Source organism: Sphaeramia orbicularis, chromosome 1 (genome assembly GCF_902148855.1).
Source record: "Sphaeramia orbicularis chromosome 1, fSphaOr1.1, whole genome shotgun sequence".
NCBI classification, from domain to species: Eukaryota; Metazoa; Chordata; class Actinopteri; order Kurtiformes; family Apogonidae; genus Sphaeramia; species Sphaeramia orbicularis.
In genome coordinates, this window is record NC_043957.1 from 51,151,362 (window position 1) to 51,177,728 (window position 26,367).

General features: G+C 35.7%; 1 protein-coding gene across 4 annotated transcripts in view; it reads left to right on the forward strand.

Moving 5' to 3' along the window:
* dclk2a (doublecortin-like kinase 2a) overlaps positions 1 to 26,367 on the forward strand; it is a 130,072-nt gene that overhangs the window by 94,633 nt on the left and 9,072 nt on the right. For 3 of the 4 annotated variants that reach the window (XM_030144309.1, XM_030144320.1, XM_030144329.1), the window contains exons 11-16: positions 487 to 633; positions 710 to 843; positions 3,476 to 3,553; positions 6,304 to 6,400; positions 16,716 to 16,796; positions 16,889 to 17,002. In XM_030144309.1, the coding sequence (XP_030000169.1) occupies positions 487 to 633; positions 710 to 843; positions 3,476 to 3,553; positions 6,304 to 6,400; positions 16,716 to 16,796; positions 16,889 to 17,002 (651 nt within the window). Of the gene's footprint in view, positions 1 to 486; positions 634 to 709; positions 844 to 3,475; positions 3,554 to 6,303; positions 6,401 to 16,715; positions 16,797 to 16,888; positions 17,003 to 20,948; positions 20,996 to 26,367 lie in introns of those variants that run through there. The other variant, XM_030144338.1, reaches the window with a different exon arrangement.

A 26,367-nucleotide genomic window follows, 5' to 3' on the forward strand; every position in this document is an offset into this window, starting at 1 on the left:
GTCTAATTCCGGGGCTCAAGTTCAACAAGAGTTCATTAGTCTAACTGCCTCTGGAGAAAAGCTGTTTCAGGGTCTGGTGGTCTGTGCTTGGATGTGCTGCAGTCTCCTGCCTGATGGAAGAAATGTAAAAAATCCATGTGCAGAGTGGGTTCCAAACTGTAATACATTACAGATTACTTGTTACTGTTATTTAAAAGTAATTCCTTTTTCCTACTTTTGTTTCATGCCAGTGTTAGTTACATTAGTATATAAACTGCCCCTCCGCTCCAAAAAAAAAAAAACAACCAAAAAAAAAAAAACAAAACACAAAACATCCCTCCTCTGTTTTTTTCACAAATTGCACCTGGGTTGTTCAGGTGGAATTAAACAGTGTGGTTTCCACACACACGTGTACATGTGTACTTGTACATGTGTGTGTATGTTGCAGTCCCAGTGCTACTGCCATGTCAAATAAATAAATCTAATTGAATCTACATCTTGTCACAGGGCGGTGATTTATTTGATGCCATCACATCTTCGGCCAAATACACAGAACGAGACGCCAGCATTATGGTGTACAACCTGGCCGGAGCTCTGAAGTACCTGCACAGCATGAACATCGTCCACAGAGACATTAAACCAGAGAACCTGCTGGTGTGTGCATTTCCACCCACTCACTTATTCCAGCGTCTCCACAGACTTCAACTGAGCTTTTGAATTTTCCTTGTAGGTGTTCGAGTTCCCGGATGGAACCAAGTCGCTGAAGCTGGGTGACTTTGGGCTGGCCACAGTGGTGGAGGGACCCCTATACACCGTATGTGGAACGCCTACATATGTAGCTCCAGAAATCATCTCTGAGTCTGGGTAAGACAGCAGGAAGTATCAGATAGAACAGATGGAACAGTACCTTCACACTGGGACCAGACTTCATTAACACATTATAAGAGTTTTACCACAGGTGTACGTAAGGGAATGTGTAGAAGTTTCCTTTAGGTTCTTTTCTCACTGAAGCAGAGCCATTAGAGTTAATGAAACCTGAAACAGCGAAGAAAGAATCTGTCAGCTGGAACTAATGCATAGACTGACTGACTGATTTACTGACTGACTGACTGATTTACTGACTGATTTACTGACTGACTGACTGACTGATTTAATTACTTACTGACTGATTTACTTACTTACTGACTCACTGATTTAGTTACTGACTGACTGACTGATTTACTGACTGACTGATTTAGTTACTGACTGACTGACTGGTTTACTTGCTGACTGACTGACTGATTTACTGACTTACTTACTGACTTACTAACTGATTAGTAAGTAACTGATTTCCTTACTGACTGACTGACTGACTGACTGACTGACTTATTTACTGACTGATTTACTTACTGACTGACTTACTGACTTACTTACTGACTGACTGATTTACTGACTTACTTACTAACTGACTGATTTCCTTACTGACTGACTGACTGACTGACTGATTTACTTACTGACTGACTGATTTACTGACTTACGTACTGACTGACTTACTTGCTTACTGATTTACTTACTGACTGATTTACTGACTTACTTACTGACTGACTTACTTGCTTACTGATTTACTTACTGACTGATTTAGTTACTTACTTACTGACTGACTGGTTTACTTACTTACTTACTTATTTACTGACTGATTTACTGACTTAGTTACTTACTGACTGACTGGTGTACCTACTTACTTATTTACTGACTGATTTACTGACTGACTGACTTAGTTACTTACTTACTGACTGACTGGTTTACTTACTTACTTACTTATTTACTGACTGATTTACTGACTTACTTACTGACTGACTTACTTGCTTACTGATTTACTTACTGACTGATTTACTGACTGACTGACTGACTTACTGACTGGTTTACTTACCTACTTACTTACTGACTGACTGACTTATTTAGTGACTACTGACTGACTTACTGTATTGATCCCAAACTGGGAAACTGTACTGCAGCAGCAGCATGCTACACAGTACAAACAGAATAGAAGAATAGAAAATACAAGAGCAAACACACTATACAAAATAAATTAGAAGAATAAAAACACAACTGCAGAAAATCTGGACAAACAGGATCAAACAGAAAGGTGCAAAAATAAACTGTAATCTTCAAAGTAACATGTAATTTTTCAGTAGGATAACGGTGCATGCATATCCATAATGTTCAAAGTGGAAATACGTTTATGACCAGGTTTAACTTCAGGCAGAGGTGACGTATAGACTATAGAATGAAACCACAAGAAACATGACAGTATGACAGTTTATAATTCCTGCAAATAAATGCTCTAAATGATAATATTTCTATTTTGATATTTAGGGGAAATGTCAGTAGTTTTTAGAATAATCAGTGTAAATAAAAACTTTTCATTTATGGATGTGATGTGTCTCGGTCTTTTTGTCAGTATACAGTGATCCCTTGCCAATTCGCGCTTTAAGTTCCGCGGTTTTAGTTATTCGCGGATTTTTTGTAAGTGTTATTTTATATAAAAATGTTAAAAGAGAGAGAGAGAGAGAGAGAGAGAGAGAAAATGTAGAAATGTCAGTTCATGCATGCCCATGTACGTCTGTTTGCGTGTGTTGATGCTCGAGACCAAAGAGAGAGAGAGAGAGAGAGAGAGAGAGAGAGAGAGAGAGAGAGAGAGAGAGAGAGAGAGAGAGAGAGAGAGAGAGAGAGAACTGATTCGTTTCTTGTGCGTATGAGAGGAAAAGAGAGCTGGGAGTAGATGTGCGTGTGTTCGTGTGTACGTATACGATGGATAAGCGTCACGAATGAAGAGAGGAGAGTACGTATCAGCTGTTAGTACGTATGCACGTGTGTGTGTTTTGTTTACTTATTCATAAAATATATTTATTTATATGTAATTTCTTTTATGTAATTTATACATGTAGTACGTATTATCATTTGTATACATGTACATTAAATTTATGTATATATTTTTGTGCATGTACATGTACATGTCCGACTGACATTTTCTTGTGTTATTAATCATTCTTTTCTTTCAGATGTTTTACAGTACGTACATGTATCCGATCTATATATATGCATGTATACATGTACTAATCATTGTTTTCTTTATATATATATATATATATATATATATCATTTATTTCATAATTATTACATTTGCAGTACTTATATACTATTTATAGATAAATACATACATGTACCTAGGTCTAGGATAGGCTTGGGGGGCTTCGGCTCCAGTTCGCGGATTTTCGATTTTCGCGGGGGGCGCCAGTCCCCATTAACCGCGAAAAATAAGGGATCACTGTAGTTGTTTATTTACATCCAAATACTGAACCATGATCCAAGTCTTTTTACATGTCGTGTGTTGTACTTCCTGTCTGTACTGTTCAGTCGTTCATCTTTGTAAAACCTTCCAGAAGCGGTTTCCTCTGGTTCCTTCGTTGCTCTTCTTCCTTCATTACTTCATGTAGTCTTTCTTCCGTTTCCACAGTTACGGTCTGAAGGTTGACATCTGGGCGGCCGGCGTCATCACCTACATCCTTCTGTGTGGGTTCCCTCCATTTAGAAGGTACTTTAACCTGATGTTTAACCACGTCTGGGACCGTGGTTAGAATCAGATTCAGGTTCAGGTTTATGTTTATTCAGTCATCATCCATAATATAGAAAATACAAACAATGATGCGAATTTTAAGTCAACCGATTGGCAATTATGTTGAGACTGAAAAGGCTAAGGCAGAAGGTAAATACTTGTATACGCCTCGCCTACATTCGAATCCAAATGAGTTTTAGGTGCCGATCAAAACAGCAAAAATCATTCCTGCTTGTGTTCCTCAAAAATATAAGAATAAACCATTAATGAATTGCACATCTTTATATTTATATATATATATATATGTCATTCCGTAATTTAACCATTTTATGCATTTAACGGCTTTTTGTACAGTAAACTTACGAACATCAGTGAAATTTAGAAACAGTGGAGGTGTGTGCACGTAATGATCAGCTTTAAGGATGATTGGTATGGCTGGTGCCTGTAGTACAATTATTACCAAGCTCCCCCCCCCCCCCCCAAGGAGAGGCAAGACGTTGTTTGTTAACACTCTAACAGCAAAACTATTTATTGAAGTCACATCAATTTGGGTTTATAGATAGCTAGTGACCCCAAATAGATGTAATTATATTTTGGGAAAAGTAGGTCAAAGTTCTAATTTTTTTATGCCCCCCACCCCCACCCCCCAGCAAAACTACTGGTTGAATTCATACAAAATTTGGTTTATAGATTGCCAGTGACCCAGAATAGATCTGGTTATATTTTGGGAAAAGTAGGTCAAAGTTCAAATTTGTTATGCTTTTTTTTTTTCCCCCATTTAGTTATCATGGGTGAAATTTCGAATGTCTTCACAAACATCAATTTTGTTTCAGTTTACTTCAAACTTGCCACATATATACAGGGTGGGGAAGCAAAATTTACAATATTTTGAGGCAGGGATTGAAAGACAGTGTATGACCAATTAGTTTATTGAAAGTCATGAGAATTTATTTGCCACAAGAAAATGTACATAATAGAAAATGTTTTTATTCTATGTGTCCTCCTTCTTTCTCAATAACTGCCTTCACACGCTTCCTGAAACTTGCGCAAGTGTTCCTCAAATATTGGGGTGACAACTTCTCCCATTCTTCTTTAATAGTATCTTCCAGACTTTCTGGTAATAGTTTTGCTCATAGTCATTCTCTTCTTTCCATTATAAACAGTCTTTATGGACACTCCAGCTATTTTTGAAATCTCCTTTGGTGTGACGAGTGCATTCAGCAAATCACACACTCTTTGACGTTTGCTTTCCTGATTACTCATATGGGCAAAAGTTTCTGAAAAGGTATGGATAATAGTGTTAGGTATGATTATGACATCAATATATGTTTGGTTTCAAAACAATTGACCTAGTGCCTGCTGAGAAAAAACAACTAAATTTTCATTGTAAATTTTGCTCCCCCACCCTGTAGATTCCCAGTGACCCAGAATAGATCTGGTTATATTTTGGGAAAAGTAGGTCAAAGTTCAAATGTATTATGCTTTTTTTCCCCCCATTTTTTTCTCCCATTTACTTATAATGGGCGAAATTTCAAATGTCTATACAAACATCAATTTTGTTTCAGTTTACTTCAAACTTGCCACATATATAGAGGCAGCTGATATGCTGACATCAGCACACGTATAGACGTGATGACATCAGCTGGATCCATGCCAAAATAAGATACAATACGTGCGAGCTCACAGAAGTGGAGGGAGTTAGGCTGGAAATGCCTAATTAGATTCCTTATTACACCTTCCCAGAAGTCTCACTATGACACCTCTGTCTGCTGGAGAAGCTGTGGTAATCAATGTGCAAATCATTACCATGTTTTCTGGGATTGTCCGCTCACGAAGGATTATTGGAGAGAAATACATAATGCCCTACAGGACATTCTCAAATGTGAAATACCCTTTGAGAGTAAGACTTTGTTCTTCGGACACATACCTCAGGAATGGCCAAAAAGAGATAAACATTTAATGAACATTTTGCTGGTGGCCTGTAAAAAGTCTGTTACCAGGAAATGGCTATCACAGGAGAGCCCAACTTTAAATGAATGGATGGAAATCACAATGGACATTTATAAAATGGAAAAAATAACAGCATTTGTCAATTACAAACTGGAGAAATTTACTTTATACTGGGCAAAATGGATCAAATATGTCACACCCAATAGGCCTGGCTTTGTTTTCACAACTTAGTGACTGTATTGGATGGAAGAGATCACTCCCTACTTGTTGGTAGCTCCTTTTTTTTTTTTTTTTCTTTTCGTTTCTTTCCCTGTTTTAGCTACAAAAATATATTGTTCTGGCGTTTAGAGCAGACAACAGAAATGTGCAATATGTTTATGTGTTATACTACATGTAAATGTCTGATACTGAATGTCAATAAAAAATAAATTACAAAAAAATAAACAATAAGTGCGAGGGGCGGGGTTTGTTGTGCCTGGTACTAGTTGTTGGATTAGTTATTGTTTTGAAGGTGGATCATCAGAGCTCCATGAGGTTGAATAATTGAACAGTAAATGGTACGGAATCACAAGTTCTAAACAATAAACCGATACAGATGCAGGTAGTGGATGACGTTTAGTGAATATTCAGGTGTATGTCACATTATTTGGCAAAAAATGTATCCACAGCTATTATTTTAAGGTAAAGGTGTTGTTAACCTTATATCATCAGTTTGTAAGGACTCATTTGGAGTGTGTGTGTGTGTGTGTGATTGTGTGTGTGTGTGTGTGTGTGTGTAGTGAGAGTAACCTGCAGGAGGACCTCTTTGACCAGATCCTTCTGGGCCATTTGGACTTCCCCAGTCCGTTCTGGGACAACATCACTGACTCAGCCAAGGTTTGGACCTGTGACTCCCACACACAGATACTAGATGGTAACAGATACAGGGGTTGGACAAAATAATGGAAACACCTTCACCTCAAGATGATAATGCCCCAATCCATACAGCTAGAATTGTTAAAGAATGGCATGAGGAACATTCTAATGAAGTTGAGCATCTCGTATGGCCGGCACAGTCCCCAGACCTCAACATTATTGAGCATTTATGGTCAGTTTTAGAGATTCAAGTAAGACGTCGATTTCCACCGCCATCGTCTCTAAAAGAGTTGGAGGGTATTCTAACTGAAGAACGGCTTGAAATTCCTTTGGAAACAATTCACAAGTTGTATGAATCAATACCTCGGAGAATTGAGGCTGTAATTGCCGCAAAAGGCGGACCTACACCATATTAAATTATATTTTATTGATTTTTTAAGGTGTTTCCATTATTTTGTCCAACCCCTGTAGGAGCTGTGTCGCTGAAGCTGTACGTCAGGGGGTCAAAGTTCTTATCTCTTTTCCCACTGGGTTTTTAGCTTACCAGCTGACAGCCTGTAAGCTATTGTCGTCATGTGGCGTCCGTCGTCGTCGTCTGTCGTCGTCGTCTGTCGTCGTCGTCTGTCGTCGTCGTCTGTCGTCGTCGTCTGTCGTCCATTACAAAACTTTCAATCATCTTCTTCTCTGAAACTACAATTCCCATTGACTTCAAACTTGGTATACAGCTTCTTTATGATGATGTCAACAAAAGTTAGTGAAATTATTTGGATCTGATTCTGGATTTGGTGCAACTTTGAAAAATTTCCTCATTATAAGAAATAGGAAGTGGATGGATGCAATAACTCAGTAAATATAAATGATATCAAGCTGAAATTTTTCTCCAGTCCAGCCCTGATGGGGAGATGACCAAAACACAATGTCCACATGCTGATCAGGATCTTCTTCTGGATCCGGGAACTTACGGAAAATTTAACATGAACGCACGATTCATGTACGAAGAGGGGTACGAACAGAGGGGGGAAGGGGGGAGGGGTGAATGGCAGTTGAGTTTGACAGACATATCACCGTTCAATCATTTCGAGTGGGTGCTCAAAATGATTGGATGGTGTTTTTTCAGTCCTGTCCGTTCCACAGGTGACTGATTTTTTTAAATTTTTGTGTTAGAGCATTTAATTAACCCTTTCATGAATTATGAGAACCTTAATCAAGATTTTATTCTAGACCACAGGTGTCAAACATGCGGCCCGGGGGCCAAATCCGGCCCGCCAAAGGGTCCAGTCAGGCCCCTGGGATGAATTTGTGAAATACAAAAATTACACTGAAGATATTAATCATTTTAGTTCAGGTTCCACATACAGACCAATTCAATCTGCAGTGGGTCGGATCAGTAAAATACTATCATAACAACCTATAAAGGATCACAACTCCACATTTTTCCCTTTTTAAATGTAAACATTTCCATGCCATTTTACTGTATTTACACTAAAACAAACTAACTTTTCACAACAACACGAATAACCGCAACAAATATGAACATTTTGAAATGTCTGAAGTGTAATTTTAACAACATTCTGCCTGTTATTAAATGTTTTTATACATTTGTTGATCCACTGGGATCTGTACATTGTAATGAACATGTGTAAATGATAAACTGAGACAGAATATTGTTAAAATTGCACTTTGGTTTCTTAAGAAATTTCTGTTTGTTCATGTTATTCACATTGTTTTAAAGGATAGTTGGTAAATGTAAACATTTTCATTGCATAATTTTACTTTTTTCGCTCCAAAACATAGAGGAAAGTTTGGAGTTGACATTATTTATATGTTATTATGTTATTATTTTACTGGTTCGGCCCACTGCAGATCAAATTGGGCTTAATGTGGCCCCTGAACTATAATGAGTTTGACACCCCTGTTCTAGACATTTAGGCATGAAAAAAACAAAACAAAAAACTATGCGATTGATTTTTTATGATCCTATTTTTCAAAATGTCCACTTCAGCTGAACACTATGTGTTTAATGTTAGAAGTAAGGAAACATATTTACTGATATACTGTGAGAAAACTATGAAATAAATGCTGATAATCTGATGTTTTCTCACATTTTAACATACTTGCATGAATATAATATGCAAAACAAAAACAAAAACAAAAAATTGTCTAACAATTCACTTTTTTTTTTTTTTTTTACACTCAAACATGTTAGTGCAGATCAGGTTTATATAGAACAGCACAGTTACAGTAATGGTGTGAATGTCAGTGTATGGGATGGTGCATAAGTGTCCACTGTGTTGGCTGATATGGAACTAAAACAATAAAATCCATGAATATACAAGAGAACAGCTGGAGAAGGACTGTCCACTGGAGTGACCACTGTGCATGAAAGGGTTAATTAGTTGTAATCGGGGTGTGAAGGGGATTTTAAAGAATATAGTAAAAAATACTCCAGAAAACATCTCAGACCCCACCTTTAAGAAAAATAAGTGCAATTTTAACAATATTATGCCTCAGACATAATTATTGCATTTCACAAATTCATCCCACGGGCCAGATTGGACCCTCTGGGGCGGGGGGGGGGCAGGTCTGGCCTGTGGGTCGTATGTTTGACACCCGTGCTGTACGTGTTCCACATCAAACCTTCATCTGGATCAGTGACAGAGATAGTGTTCCATGAGCAGAATCCAGGAAACAGGAGCTTTGAAAGGCAGTGAAGCCTGTGTGTGAACGACCGCTGAAGGACACACTGCAGCCTGTGGACCGGTGTCACATGTTCAGGTGACAGCGCACGCTCAGCAGGAACAACCAACCTGTTCATGAACTGCTGGTTCTTTAGTCAAGTGCACAGATATGGACGCCACAGCTGGACAGGCCAGTGGACATGTCGAGGTGTAAAATTAAGAGGCTTATTTATTCTGTGGACACCTGCAGTTGAAACAGGACCAGAGGGCTGTGAAGATGGACAGGAACCTAATTATTCATGGTCTGACATGGTTCTAGATGGAGCAGACACAGGCTTCAGTCTGGGATGAAGCAGCAGCAGATGAAGCAGGCAGAAACCCCAGTGTCCTTTAGAGTTGGTTTGGTCCAGTCTGTGGATGTGGATGTGTCCAAAATGTTGGTCCGATCTATCCCACAAACACTGACCTCAATACTGCACTGATATATACAGGTTTATATAGGTTTATATGGGTTTATACAGGTTTATACAGGTTTATATAGGTTTATTTAGGTTTATATAGGTTTATATAGGTTTATACAGGTTTATATAGGTTTATATGGGTTTATACAGGTTTATTTAGGTTTATACAGGTTTATTTAGGTTTATATAGGTTTATATAGGTTTATACAGGTTTATATAGGTTTATATGGGTTTATATAGGTTTATTTAGGTTTATACAGGTTTATATAGGTTTATATGGGTTTATACAGGTTTATTTAGGTTTATATAGGTTTATATAGGTTTATATGGGTTTATACAGGTTTATATAGGTTTATATGGGTTTATACAGGTTTATATAGGTTTATTTAGGTTTATACAGGTTTATATAGGCTTATTTAGGTTTATATGGGTTTATACAGGTTTATATAGGTTTATTTAGGTTTATACAGGTTTATATAGGTTTATTTAGGTTTATACAGGTTTATTTAGGTTTATATAGGTTTATATGGGTTTATACAGGTTTATTTAGGTTTATATAGGTTTATATAGGTTTATATGGGTTTATACAGGTTTATATAGGTTTATATGGGTTTATACAGGTTTATATAGGTTTATATGGGTTTATACAGGTTTATATAGGTTTATTTAGGTTTATACAGGTTTATATAGGTTTATTTAGGTTTATACAGGTTTATATAGGTTTATTTAGGTTTATATGGGTTTATACAGGTTTATATAGGTTTATTTAGGTTTAAATAGGTTTATATGGGTTTATACAGGTTTATTTAGGTTTATATGGGTTTATACAGGTTTATATAGGTTTATTTAGGTTTAAATAGGTTTATATGGGTTTATACAGGTTTATTTAGGTTTATACAGGTTTATATAGGTTTATTTAGGTTTATACAGGTTTATATAGGTTTATTTAGGTTTATATAGGTTTATATGGGTTTATACAGGTTTATTTAGGTTTATATAGGTTTATATGGGTTTATACAGGTTTATTTAGGTTTATATGGGTTTATACAGGTTTATTTAGGTTTATACAGGTTTATATAGGTTTATTTAGGTTTAAATAGGTTTATATGGGTTTATACAGGTTTATTTAGGTTTATACAGGTTTATATAGGTTTATTTAGGTTTATACAGGTTTATATGGGTTTATACAGGTTTATTTAGGTTTATATGGGTTTATACAGGTTTATTTAGGTTTATACAGGTTTATATAGGTTTATTTAGGTTTATACAGGTTTATATAGGTTTATTTAGGTTTATATAGGTTTATATGGGTTTATACAGGTTTATTTAGGTTTATATAGGTTTATATGGGTTTATACAGGTTTATATAGGTTTATATGGGTTTATACAGGTTTATACAGGTTTATTTAGGTTTATATAGGTTTATATGGGTTTATACAGGTTTATTTAGGTTTATATGGGTTTATACAGGTTTATATAGGTTTATTTAAGTTTATACAGGTTTATATAGATTTATTTAGGTTTATATAGGTTTATACAGATTTACAGATGTTTATTTAGGTTTATACAGGTTTACATATGTTTATTTAGGTTTATATAGGTTTAGATTTATACAGGTTTATATAGGTTTATTTAGGTTTATATAGGTTTATACGGTTTATTTAGGTTTATGTAGGTTTATACGGTTTATTTAGGTTTATATAGGTTTATATATGTTTATACGGTTTATTTAGATTTATATAGGTTTATATGGTTTAATTAGGTTTATATAGGTTTATACAGGTTTATATATGTTTATACAGTTTATTTAGGTTTATACAGGTTTATATGTGTTTATATAGGTTTATACATGTTTATAAAGGTTTACATATGTTTATATAGGTTTGTACAGGGTTAGGTTTATGCAGGTTTATATTTATTTATACAGGTTTATATAGGCCTATATAGGTTTATACAGGTTTATATAGGTTTATTTAGGTTTATACAGGTTTATATATGTTTATACTGTTTATTTAGGTTTATATATGTTCATACAGGTTTATATAAGTTTATATATGTTTATATAGGTTTACATATGTTTATAGAGGTTTGTACAGGTTTAGGTTTATACAGATTTATATTTATTTATACAGGTTTATATATGTTTATACAGGTTTATATAGGTCTGTATAGGTTTGTACAGGTTTATACATGTTTATATAGGTTTATGTTTATACAGGTTTATTTATGTTTATACAGGTTTATACATGTTTAAATAGGTTTATACAGGTTTATTTATGTTTATATAGGTTTATATATTTCTATATAGGTTTATACATGTTTATATAGGTTTATACAGGTTTATGTTTACACAGGTTTATTTATGTTTATACAGGTTTACATAGGTTTATACAGGTTTATTTATGTTTATACAGGTTTACATAGGTTTATACAGGTTTATTTATGTTTATACAGGTTTACATAGGTTTATACAGGTTTATTTATGTTTATACAGGTTTATTTATGTTTAGACAGGTTTATTTATGTTTAGACAGGTTTACATAGGGTTTATACAGGTTTATTTATGTTTAGACAGGTTTACATAGGTTTATACAGGTTTATTTATGTTTATACAGGTTTACATAGGTTTATACAGGTTTATTTATGTTTAGACAGGTTTACATAGGTTTATACAGGTTTATTTATGTTTAGACAGGTTTACATAGGGTTTATACAGGTTTATTTATGTTTATACAGGTTTATTTATGTTTAGACAGGTTTACATAGGTTTATACAGGTTTATTTATGTTTATACAGGTTTACATAGGTTTATACAGGTTTATTTATGTTTATACAGGTTTACATAGGTTTATACAGGTTTATTTATGTTTAGACAGGTTTATTTATGTTTAGACAGGTTTACATAGGTTTATACAGGTTTATTTATGTTTATACAGGTTTACATAGGTTTATACAGGTTTATTTATGTTTAGACAGGTTTATTTATGTTTAGACAGGTTTACATAGGTTTATACAGGTTTATTTATGTTTAGACAGGTTTACATAGGTTTATACAGGTTTATTTATGTTTAGACAGGTTTACATAGGGTTTATACAGGTTTCAGGTGCAGCTTCATTATACAAAACAGTGACAAACATGAGAAAAACAGGTTGTGAAGCCGTTGTTTTCCAATCTTTCCATTTTCCCTGAACACTCAGATCCACACAGACCAGAGTTTATACAAACCATCATCACTTTGTTGAGCACATGGACGATAGGCCTAATAAGCCTGAGTGTAAAGAAAAAATATCCATTTAATAAAATATCCATGTTAATGTGGACGGGGCATGAATCTTTAGTGATAGTTTGTTCATTTATCGGTGACAGTGAGTCAGTGATACATGAGCCCATGTCAGGTTTACAACTACAACTGGACTACGATGGCCGGAAAACAAAACCTCCTTTTTGAAAAATACCCTTCGAGAAAGAACTTTGACCAAAAAAAAAAAAAATAGCCTTCTTCAGTTTTTGAGCTGTATTATTATAATTTTTTTTTCTTACAAATAGCATTATACAAGAAAACAGCAAGATACTTAAAATTTTCCTCAAAAAAGTGCATTTTTCAAATGAGAGGTTTTGTTCTTTGTTCTTCTGAAGGAGAACAGACTGTCATCGTCGTAGTAGTGGGTATGAAATGCATCTTCCAGCCTCATCAGCTCCTTCTTTACACAGATTTTCTAAAGCGGGCTTTTTTTGGAAGCAAAAGTAGAAAATTCCCTGTTGGAAAAAAAATGTGCACATGTTAATTTTCCTGTCACAAAACCTAAGGCGGATTGAACAGTAGGGGGCCAATGTCAAAGCACATTTTGGCTCTTTATTTTTAAATTTTTATCCCTGATTTTTCCCCCAGATTTGTTAACATCACTAAATCCCCAATATATGTTATTTGGAACAGACCAAGAAACAAAAGAGAAACAACTGTAACGTCTTTGACACACAAAACTGGTAGACTCAAATGCACGACTCACCAAAAAATGAAGATTTAACAAAAGTATTTTGATATTCCAAGAAGTGATGAAACAAAAGGAGGATATAAAATACAACTTAAAAGAATCATTATGACAAAGAAAACCCTTACAGAAAAACTGAAGCAAAACTAGTCGCTTTTCTATTGGACATCTGCGCAAAACTGCACTGATATTTACTAAATGTCAAAAAAACAGAAGTGCGTAATGTCGGTTTTTCCATTAAATCACAAATGCAATGATTTGTTTATTTATTATCATGAGATGACACGAGAAGTCATTCCATAAACATGGCAACGAACGTAAATATGGTGTTGATTTACAGATATATTCATTATTATTCTATATTACCCCTCTGTCTTGTACTAAATTAAAAAAATGATTGGGTTTCCTGGTGTGTCCACACATACCACGGCATGTTTCTTCTTCTTCTTCGCTTGTTGTAACGTCCGTCAACATCCGTTTTTTTTAATTCACCTCACTCTAGTTGCGAAAAAGGCCTTTCCATTGCAGTTTTGTGCGATATACTATTTGCGCTACTCCCGAAAAACCACCTCTTGCCAGCGCGAAAACTTTTATTCGAAAACTGGGACTTTTGGTGAAATTGTCATTTTTCCTTTTGGCATTGAGAAAACTAAGAACTCCCCATATTGTTCAGTGTTGGAAAATACTTACACAATAACTTCAATTCATCAAATTTCTTCATCATTCATCTTGGGTACTTGTGATGAGTTATGTCCCGTAGACCTATAATATGATTGACAAGTAGGAATGTTGGTGTGCAGTAGTGATGGAAATTCCGGCTCTTTTTAGAGAACCGGCTCTTTTGGCTCGACTCACTAAAAAGAGCCAGCTCTTTTGGCTCCCAAGTGGCTCTTAAGATTTTTTGGTGCTTAAATTAATTTATTACCAACAATAATGTAAAGTTATGCACAATATGAATTAGTAATGTAAAAAAAACATGCACTATATCAAATGTTTATGTAAATGTAAATACACCTTTATTTATCCACTCTACAGAGTGATTAAAAATAAATAAATTAGAAAGTGCAAAAAGAAATGCTTAACTATTTACAAATGACCTTTACTAACTTTTAACTGTTTTAAACTTTTGGCTTTTACAGCGATGCTGTAGATTCTGCAGTAGCAGTAACAGTTGCAGTAGACACACTGGCACCTTCATTAATGTCACGTTCACTTGCTTGTGTTTTTTCTTCCAGTTGCACTGGATGAACAGTTCTCATCTGTCTGTGCAGGCTGTTTGTGGAGCCAGCTCTATATCAGATTTTTGTCTTGCACACTCTACATTAGGGCTGAACAATATGGACAAAATTTCATATCTCGATATTCATGCCAGATATCTCGATATCGATACGATATGATATGACTACTGGTTCGGTGAAAACCAAGCATTTTTCAGAAAAATACTAACATCGTAATACAAAAGAATGTGGAAAGTGCAGTTTTATTTGTAAGAACTCACTGCCAGTCATCAACATTAACATAAAGTAGCGAATAAATTAAATTTGTTGTGACTTCCAGAGCTGTACATGCAGGGTGAGCACGGGGGAAATCTATATCATTTACATCGTTGCTTTTTCGATATTAATATCTCGAATGTTCATATCGCGATATCGATACGATAATGATATATCTTTCAGCCCTACTCTACATTCTGCCTTAGTTTGGTCAATGTCATTAAAATGTGTCCAGATTTTGCTGCGTTTCCCTGCTCTCTCTCTCTTTCTCTCTCTCGTCTCCCTCCCTCCTGTTCATGCACTTGCTGTGTGTGTAACTCCGCCCCTCTCCCTCTGGTCGGGGGGGGGTGAACGAACAAACGGGACAAAGCGGCTCCCAATCAGGAGCCGGCTCCCATCGTTCACGTAAAAGAGCCGGCTCTCAGAGCCGTTTCGTTTGCGACCGACACATCACTAGTGTGCAGCGCCGCATTTGTCCAAGCAGGCCCCAGTTGCATCAGTCACACCTGGCGACTGCCTGGGGCTTACCAACCTGTGATTTCATGGCTCAAAAGTACAATGTCTCATTCTGTCAACATTCACTCCTGATGGAGGCGCGCTCATTTACTGTGGAATCTAGCTTATTTCCTACTATTTTTGTATCGTAAGAATGTTGCGCAATGTAGTTACAGCATCTTAATTTGCAGTTTTTTTTTCATCTTTTATTTTATGATAGGCTGTTACATTAAATAAAAAAAAAAAGAAATATGTACTTGAGATATGAAAGTGAGAATGATGGCAGCTATGAATCACTTTTTGGCCTCATTGAGAGTTTTCAACAATGGTGGTCCAGAATACTGTGCCAACTTGGTGTATTTTGCAGCACTACACGTCCCCTCTTTTCCTCTTTATTGCCTGTATTACTAAAGCACAAATGACAAATCAACCTCTTAAACAATACGCTGTAGATCAGGGGTCTCAAACATGCGGCCCGGGGGCCAAATGCAGCCCACCAAAGGTTCCAATCTGGCCCGTGGGATGAATTTGCAAAGTGCAAAAATTCCACAGTCAAGGCTGTCGAACTCATTTTAGTTCAGGTTCCACATACAGAACAATAGGATCTACAGTAAAATGATAACAGCAGAATAACCTACAAAAAATAATGACTCCATATTTTCTTCTCGGTTTGATGTGGAGAAAAAAAAGTATATTACATTATGCCCATAAATAATGACAACTTCAAATTTTTGTCTTTGTTTTAGTGCAAAAAATAACATTAAATAATGAAAGTATTTACATTTACAAACTATCCTGTGAATATTCTGAACAAATATGAATAACCTGAAAGGTCTTAAGAAAATTAAGCACAATTTTAACAATTTTTGTACTAAAACAAAGACAAAAATTTGAAGTTGTCATTATTTATAGACATAATGTAATATTTTTTTCACATCAAACCCAGAAGAAAATATGGAGCCATTATTCTTTGTAGGATATTTTACTTGAGATGATATTGGTCTGTATGTGGAACCTGAACTAAAATGAATCTGTGGAATTTTTGCACTTGGCAGGTTCATTCCATGGGCTGGATTGGAACCTTTGGCGGGCCGCATGTTTGAGACCCCTGCGCTAAACGTTAACATGACAAAATTAACACACCTGACAAGACATGACAACAGCTGTGCTTTCCCTCTGTGGCTCATTTCCTGACGTCTTCTCAAATGTTTTGTTTCAGGAGCTGATTGGAAAGATGCTGCAGGTCAACGTCGAGGCTCGATACACGGCACACGACGTCCTGTCCCACCCTTGGGTTACGGTATCTTATTTCACCGTTTACGGGAATGCATTCGTACGCAGATGACGCTCTCCTGTGTAGAAAACGGTTAGCATGTTTGTGTGTCTTTGCAGGACGAAGTCGTTATAGACAACAACATGAAGATGGAGGTGACAGGTAAACTGAAGACGCACTTTAACGCTGCGCCAAAGCACAACGCCACCACCGCTGGGGTGTCGGTCATCATGGTAAGCCGGCGAATACAGACCCAAACCCAACAGTCGCTGAATTTTGCTGTGTTTTTTTTTTTTTATGTAAATCTTTTGACCTTTGAGATCACGGGGCTTTATTACAAGGTTCTTACACAGGTTTAGTAAATAAGAAGGTGTCTGCACTGGATTGAACATGTCGGGACTGTTTCCAAACATTTACAGCACGACAGCGAATGTTTGACCCACATTCACGACGGAGAGAGGCTCTTTTATATCAGTGTTCAACCACAAGACCAGGGGTGTCAAACATAAGGCCCGCGGACCACAACTGGCCCGCCAGATGGTCCAGTGGATGAGTTTGCAAAGTGACTGAAAATATGAACAGTCAGTGGTGTTCAGGGGCAAACAGCTCAATGTGATTTCAAGTAAAACAATAGCATAATAAACTATAAATAATGACAACTACAAATGTTCTCCTTGGTTTAATGCAGTGGTTTTCAACCTTGGGGTCGCCTGGAATTTCTAGTAATTGATTAAAAAAAAATAAAAAAAAAATAAATTACTAATAAAAAATATATGGTGAGTTGAGAGAGACAATCCCAATCCGTAACAGACATGACAAACTGTGAAGCTGAAACTGCAGCACTGTGGTTCTGTTTATCTGTCAAATGTTCAGTGTGGTCAGTTTCAGATGCTGCAGCTCTTTCATAATTCATAGTTTAAGTTCTTGTTTGTTCAGTATTAATTGTCAGCCTTGTTAAACCAAGCTGGACTGACTGTACATATCCTGACCGAGGAAAATACAATTCTCTTTGTGCAGTAACACTGGTCTACAATTTTTTAGAAATGATTTGCTTCAGACATTAAATGTGCTAAATGTTACGTATTTTAATAAGATTAATTGGAAAATAAATGACAAAAGTGCCGGTTTGCTGATGTTTTCAAGGTATATGATTAAGTGTTATTACACATATATATTGGTTTATGTACATTTATATAATAGTTTTATAAATCTTCCACTAAATAGAACCTGTAAAGTGAATGTATTCTAATGTGCAGACAGTGTTTTGAAGTAGATCTTGTAGCTCTGAGACAAATATTCCTTTTGAGTCAAACCCATTCTCGTTAATTCTTGAATTTCACATTTTGGAAAGTTCAGCCAACCAGCATTTTTGACTTGATTTTTCTTTATCAGTGACTCTCATGTGGTAAAAATTTCATTACTTTTATTCTGGAAGCATTTTCCTTGTAGACCAGTGTAATCTACACCTGGCTTTCCTGCCTCCGTCCAGAATAATATACATTATATAGACTAAATGTCATCTAAAATTAACCTTTATTTGCAACGTAGAATAGAAAACTATTACATGATTAAAAACAAATTAATTTTAGCAAAAAAAAAAAAAAAAAAAGAAGTCTCTGTTTTGAATGTCTGGGGTCGCCAGAATTTGTTTATGTTAAAATGGGATCACAAGCCAAAAAAAGTTGGGAACCACTGGTTTAATGTGAAAAAAGTATCCTGCCACAATAAAATGTGAGTAAAGTGAACAAATATGAACAACATGAAATGTATGAAGAAATATAAGTGCAATTTTAACAATATTCTACCTGTTACAAATGTTTTCTGCATTTGTAGATCCACTGTGATCTGTAAACTGTTAATATTTGTGTTGTTTAATAATAAGCTGAGATGAAATATTGTTGAAATTGCACTTATTTATTTATTTTAAAGACTTTATTTTTCAGTTTTCAAATAAGCACCTACATCAGGATAGGACATATGAACTAGTCCAAGGCAGAACAACACACACAAACATCAGACCCCACCCACCCAAAGGCTCTGTGGTGTCTTTATTTGGGGAAGATAAACTATAAGTAATTTATGTTTGGATTTGTTATAATTTCATGGTGCATATGCAATTACAGTTAATTTATTTCTGAGTAAAAGATACAATACATTTCACCTGTGATTTAGGTTAAAAGTGGAGTTAAAATAAGCAATAGTGAATGCTAAGAAGATAACTACGTTTCCCATGAGGCTTAGGAATTTTCACAGAAGTAAGTTAATGTATGCCACGAGTTGTGAAAGTTGTATGTGTCTTTTTAAGTTGCTGCAGTAAAAAGGAAAGCGTCTTTTTAAACTCAGTCTCTGTTATTTTTGGAAGGAATCTGGATAATTGCAACAGGCTCAGAGAGAAGTAAAAAAAGGAAAAATTAAATTAAATTAAATTAAATTAAGAGAAAGGAGGGGCACACAGTTAGACTGACTTTTATCATGAAAAAAGAAAGACATTTAAATAAAGATTACAGTCTGATGCGTAATGGTTGCGTTAATAGTCTGTTTTTTGTAAACAGTTACATGATACCGAGGGTCAGTGCAAAGATGAGGAAAAAAAAAAAAAGACAAGGAATGAAGAAGTCTACTGAATGAAATTTACAAAAGGGTTGCAAGTTAAAGTGAAATCCCTGCACTTTTTATCTCTTCTGTATCTAAGCTTTTCCAGTGATAGCAGAGAAAGTATCTCCACTCATTATAATTATTATTATTATTATTTATTTATTTTTTTTAAGATGTTTGGGGGTGTACATGGTTGTTCATGTTCAGTTTATTCACATTTTTATATTGTAATAATAATATAATAATAATAATAATAATAATAATAACACTGGTCAACAACAAATTTATTGTTTAAGTTTTTTGAGCTGATTTAGGATCATTTTGGTGTGCTGAATCCAAAAATCACATTCATTTTGCTCAATCAGGTCAACTTTCTGAACTATGCAACATATTGGCTTTTTAACATTTTTGCTTACATTTATGGGCATTTTCACATCATATGATACAAAATTCTTCCATATTTCTTGCAATAAACGACTTCTGAAGATTTTACTTTTGCCAATTTATGATTAATGGTTTTTTTTAATATTACAGGTGAATGAAATGGCTTCGACTAGAAGATCTTACAAAAATAAGCCTGACGTATTCTGCTACATCTGCGGCGAATACATAATAAATAATAAATACATCCTGTTCGAAAATGATATTTTTTCTCTTAAAACCTATTTTGGGTGAGAACTATAAAAAAAAATCAACTGATAAAGTCACAAAAATGTAATCAATTTTGTGAGAAGATCAAATTTTTCAAAATCAAATTAGCAAAAAAAGAAAAACAGATGTCATTTTTGGATTTAGCGGTGCAAAATGGTCCTAATTCCGTTGAAAAAACCTAGACAACTTGCAAAAAAACATTTTTTTGTAACCCAGTGTTATTAATAATACATTTTATTTGTATAGCGTTTTTCATGGAACTCAAAGACACTTGATATAAAGCAGATAAAAACAAACCAAACACATTAACAACAGATAACAGCAGGTGCAAAAGGCCGGTATCTGAATATAAAACAGTTAAACATTAAAAGCAATCTTAAATAAGTGAGTTTTTAAAAGGGATTTAAAGGTGTTGAGGTCGGAGCAGTGTTTGATGGTAGGTGGGAGGGGGTTCCAGAGGGGTGGGGCAGCAGTAGAAAAAGCTCTGCTGCTTGTAAATGAACTTTCACACTAAAACAAAGAGAAAAATTTTGGATTATTATTGTTAGGTTATTATTTTACTGGTCCGGCCTACTTGATCTCACACTGATCTGAATGTGGTCCCTGAACTAAAACCAGTTCGACACCCCTGCACACACACACACACACACACACACACACACGTCGCTGCTGTAAAAACATGTTCTAAAAAGTGGTCACATCCTTCCATCCACATCTGCTCCAGCCTTCACTTGCATCATTTCCTGTCACACGGTTTCCACTTCCTGTCCTCATCTCATCAGGTCACGCCGCCCGTCACCAGCCTAGCCCACTTTCCTCAGCCTGTTTTCTCTGGGTGGGAGGGGTGGGGGCAGGGTGGGGGTGTTGTTTCTCTGATTTGACCGCCTTCTTCACTCTGCAGAACCTCATCATGTTGTAAATCTCATTTGACAGTTTGAGGTGTAAACGCGGGGCCTGGCCTCCTCCTCCTCCTCCTCCTCCTTCTCCTTCTCCTCCTCCCCCTCTTCCTCCTCCACATCCACATCCTCTCCTTCTGTCTCCCCCCGACCCTCCCTCACATCCGACCCAGGACTACAGGGGACGCCTGGAGCTGAGAGCCGGGTACACACTCCATACCCGCCCCCTGTCACGCTTCCTTCCTTCCTTCCTTCCTTCCTTTCTTCCTTCTTCTCCAGCCGACGCCCTTCCTTTCCTCCGTCTATAACGACTCCCCCTCCCCCATTCGTTCTCCCACCCTTTCCTCCTTACTTTCTGTTTCTTTCTCAGGCCTGTGGACCTCGCTAACACTCTTAACAGATGACCTGTCCAGGGTCGAACCTCCTTTTTCCTCCTCTGCTTCTGCACTTCATTCCATTTGTTTTAATCTCAGGATCTGAAAAGTGTCTTTGTCTCACACTGTATTTTTTTTGTTGTTGATAATGTTAAGCACGATCAATGCCAGCTATTGCGAGACTGAATTAATTTGCATCCCTCTCTGTTACTCCTCATCGTTCTTTTTTGGCGATTTAGTTAAACCCTGTAAAGCCTGAACCGTTAATTCACTGACAGAAAATTCCAGTTCTTTGAAACTGGAGCCTTTATTGGTCCTTCTGAACAACCCAAAATATATATATATTTTTTTATCAGATATCAGTTACCATGTATGTGTTTCAATTTTGTATCATATTGGATACATTAGGTCTCACTGCTCAAATATTACTTTAGAACAAACAAAAACATAATTTAACACAAACATGTCTAACAAATTGGTAATTCCTTTACAAAATTGGCAAAGTTCGTCTCCTTTTTCATTAATTTTTTAATCTTGTAGTGTCACTGGAAAGGCCTCTGGTGAATGAATCCCCCCACCCCCCCACTGGTGGATTATCTGTGTATTGCATGTATCTAATGCTGTGTTCCAGGCAACCCGTAACTCGTGTTTTTCCAACATTCTACCAGTGAAAATGCTCTGGAATGTCAGTCAAACCCGTGACTTCCCACCCGTGAACTTGTACTAGATCGATGTACTCCCAGTTTCGAGCTCTGTCGTCACGTAAGGCAAGGCAGGTTTATTTCTATCGCACATTTCATGTACAAGACAATTCAAAGTGCTTTACTTAAAACATTAAAAGCATTACAGCAGGAAAGCAATAAAAAGTATAGGCACGAGAAAAAACAAACAAAAACCCAGATAAACAGATAAAACAGATAAAAACTTTAAGCTTAGAAGAAACAGTGCAGATCTGAACTGATGAATACAAACTCTATTCAAATGCAGCTGAGAACAGGTGGGTCTTTAACCTGGACTTAAATAAACGGAGTGTTTCAGCTGATCTGAGGCTTTCTGGGAGTTTGTTCCAGACACGTGGCGCGTAGAAGCTGAACGCAGCTTCTCTGTGTCTGGTTCTGACTCTGGGAACATGGCCCTTGAAACAGCAACGACGGTCCCCATGGATGCGGTGTTTAGACCAAATTGTTTATTAAAACAAGGTATTGCTCTTACGTGATTTATCTGCAAATGTTCTGCATAATCTGCAGCTGCTCTAGCATTAGGACAAGAATAAATTAATACCAAATACGTATCCAAATATACAAGTAATGTAACATAAAAGATATAACAGCTTCTCTTGCCTTATGTGCCATTTTTCCTCCTCTGTTTCCCTCAAATGAGCAAGAATCAAGCACCACTGGGATAGAAATGACTATAAATGAGCATAAGTTCAGTACGGTCCACCATGCTGTTTTGTTTACATCTAACTCCCACAATTCCTTGCGCTCAGGCAGTTTGACGTGACTTGCCTGGAACGTTACAAAGTCGTGAGTCGTGGTTTTGAAGTTGTGGTTTTACGGGCTAAAAAACCGGCCTGGAACGCAGCATAATTGTATACGTCAGGTTTTTCAGGAAAAAAAAAAAATCGAACTGCTCATGTAGAAGGATTCAAAACTCATGCATTTATATGATACGTTTGGCGTTACAGGGTTAATTTATAGTCTAATTAATGAATGTGACTACTGTATGTTTGCAGAATAATCTACCCTCAGAACATCAGCAGTGTGATTTAATGGTAATGTGGCGCCCTCTGGTGGTAAAGGCTACGAACCACAGTGTCAGGACTGTCAAGTTACAGAGATGGATGCAAACTCATGTGGCTTTAGTGCCTTGGAATTAAGACTTCACAGGTTTTATTATGTTTCTTATTGATTACAAAACCCAGGAATGGACCAAAATTCTTAAATTCCCCTTCCTATCAGTGTTCTCCGCCAAACTCAGTGGTTTCTCATGCAAACTTGAGTCTTAAAAAAAGGGATAGTTATAGCTTAAGATTTTAGATAAGATAGTTTGAACTTGTTCCACTGGCAGATTTTTGCTTGAATTAAGCAAAAAAAAAAAAAAAAAAATCTTGAGTTAAGCAAAAACATTTGTATGACGGCATATTAGGGCCACATAAGAAAAAAAAAAAAAAAAAACGCTTGTCACCACGAGAATAAAGTCGTTATTTAACAAGAATAAAGTCGTAGTTTTTAAAAAAAAAAAGTCATTATTTAAGGAGAATTAAGTCGCTAATTAATGAGAATAAAGTTGTTAATTAATGAGAATAAAGTCATTATATAACAAGAATAAAGTCGTTAATTAATGAGAATAAAGTTGTTGATTAACGAGAATAAAGTCAGTATTTAACGAGAATAAAGTCGTACTTTTATGAGATTAAACTAGTAATATTTTGAAAATTCGACAGAGTTTCCGGCTTTACGGCGAAGGCAACAAGCGAAGCAGCAACTTTCCCTTCTGTTGGACTAAAAAACTCACAGTAGAATCCTCACAGTTTGTTCAGAAACACCAAACCCTCTCTGTTTAGTTCTCTGGTGTTTCCACTGATAACCCTACAGCTGAACACTTCACCAGTTTCTCCTCCACAAAAGAGGTAATTTGCTACAAATCAATTCAGTTCTTACAACAAACCCAAATGTGTGCGAACTCACTTCAAAGTCCTTAGACTAATGTGTTGATGGAGGACAGACTAATGAAAGCAGAACTTCACAAAATGTTCCAAGTTCTACATCAATGATTAGGTACAACTTCTCATTATATTATGACTTTATTCTCGAAATATAACGACTTTATTCTCGTTAAATAATTACTTTATTCTTGTTAATTGACTTTTTTAAAACTACAACATTATTCTTGTTAAATAATGACTTTATTCTCGTAGTGACAAGCGTTTTTTTTTTTTTTGTTTTTTTTTTCTTATGTGGCCCTAAAACACCGTCGTACATTCGCCAGTGGAACAAGTGAAAATTATCTTGGTAAGATTTCTCGAAATAAGATTTTCAAGATCTATTGTCTAAAAAAAATAGTTTTTATATCTCACTGAAAAGTTGCTCTTTAGGTGATTAAGTCTTATTTTAAATGTGATGAGATATTTTGACTAGAAATGAAGAAAATACACTTGGTAAGATTGTGATTTTTTTCCAGTGTACTTTCTCGTTGTTTGCGGCATCTCTCAATCATCAGTTCAGTTTTGATTCAACATTCAGTACTGAAAGTGTCATCAAAGACTGAACTACTCGTATTTATGTCACATCCTAATGTGAAAATGCCAAACAAAGCCAGTATAAATACACTTTATGTTATTATATGTATTCTTAACTTGCATAATGACTAAAATATAAGTTTAGTTATTGAAAAAAGTGTCAGTTGGGTTTTAGTGGATCTTCATCAGGCTCCATTATGACTGAACATGCAAAAATTTAGCAGAGAAGCGATGACATAATTAAAATAACAGATCATTCCTTTCCTTTTAAGGCCTCAAATGTGCAGTTTTCTGACAAATGCAAAATAGTAATAGTACTTTAACTTATTGAATTACTAGTAACCTACTGCAAACAGGTATTTAAGTTTTTCTACACTACAGGGTGCATCAAAAAAAAAAAAAAAAAAAAAAAAAAAACTACACATTTTGAAAAATTACCCCCAGTTCTGCATTTGATCATTTTTGGAATTTTGTTTGTTTTGTTTTTTTCTCTCTCTTCTGCCCAGTTTACTCAGTTGTGGTTGTAGTTACTGTTACCATTATAGTAATTATCACCATGGTTGTTACTGTTTGTATTGTAGTTGATACTTCCTTGTGAGGGTCTTCGCCACCTTCTTCTCTCTTGCCCCCCCCCCCCCCCCCCCCATGTCAAGTCCGGCATCGAAATGTGTCTCAACAAAACTCATAATAAACACAGCAGAATGTCAAGTGGAGCTTCATATTACACTGGTCAACAACAAATTTATTGTTTAAGTTTTTTGAGCTGATTTAGGATCATTTTGGTGTGCTGAATCCAAAAATCACATTCATTTTGCTCAATCAGGTCAACTTTCTGAACTATGCTACATATTTGCTTTTTAACATTTTTGCTTACATTTATGGGCATTTTCACATCATATGATACAAAATTCTTCCATATTTCTTGCAATAAACGACTTCTGAAGATTTTGCCAATTTATGATTGTTTTTTTTAGTATTACAGGTGAATGAAATGACTTCGACTAGAAGATCTTGCAAAAATAAGCAGACGTATTCTGCTACATCTGAAGTGAATACACCATTGTACCTAACAGGAATCCTGTTAGAAAAAGATTTTTTTTCTCTTAAAACCTATTTTGGGTGAGAACTATATAAAAAATCAACTGATAAAGTCACAAAAATGTAATTAATTTTGTGAGAAGATCAAATTTTTCAAAATCAAATTAGCAAAAAAAACCTGACCTCATTGAGAAAAACAGATGTCATTTTTGGATTTAGCGGTGCAAAATGGTCCTAATTCCGTTGAAAAAACCTAGACAACTTGCAAAAAACATTTTTTTGTAACCCAGTGTTATCAATAATACATTTTATTTGTATAGCGTTTTCTCATGGAACTCAAAGACACTTGATATAAAGCAGATAAAAACAAACCAAACACATTAAAAACAGATAACAGCAGGTGCAAAAGGCCGGTATCTGAATATAAAACAGTTAAACATTAAAAGCAATCTTAAATAAGTGAGTTTTTAAAAGGGGTTTAAAGGTGTTGAGGTCGGAGCAGTGTTTGATGGTAGGTGGGAGGGGGTTCCAGAGGGGTGGGGCAGCAGTAGAAAAAGCTCTGCTGCTTGTAAATGAACTTTCACACTAAAACAAAGAGAAAAATTTTGGATTATTATTTTTAGGTTATTATTTTACTGGTCCGGCCTACTTGATCTCACACTGCTCTGAATGTGGTCCCTGAACTAAAACCAGTTCGACACCCCTGCACACACATCCATCTATCTATCTATCTATCTATCTATCTATCTATCTATCTATCTATCTATCTATCTATCTATCTATCTATCTATCTATCTATCTAT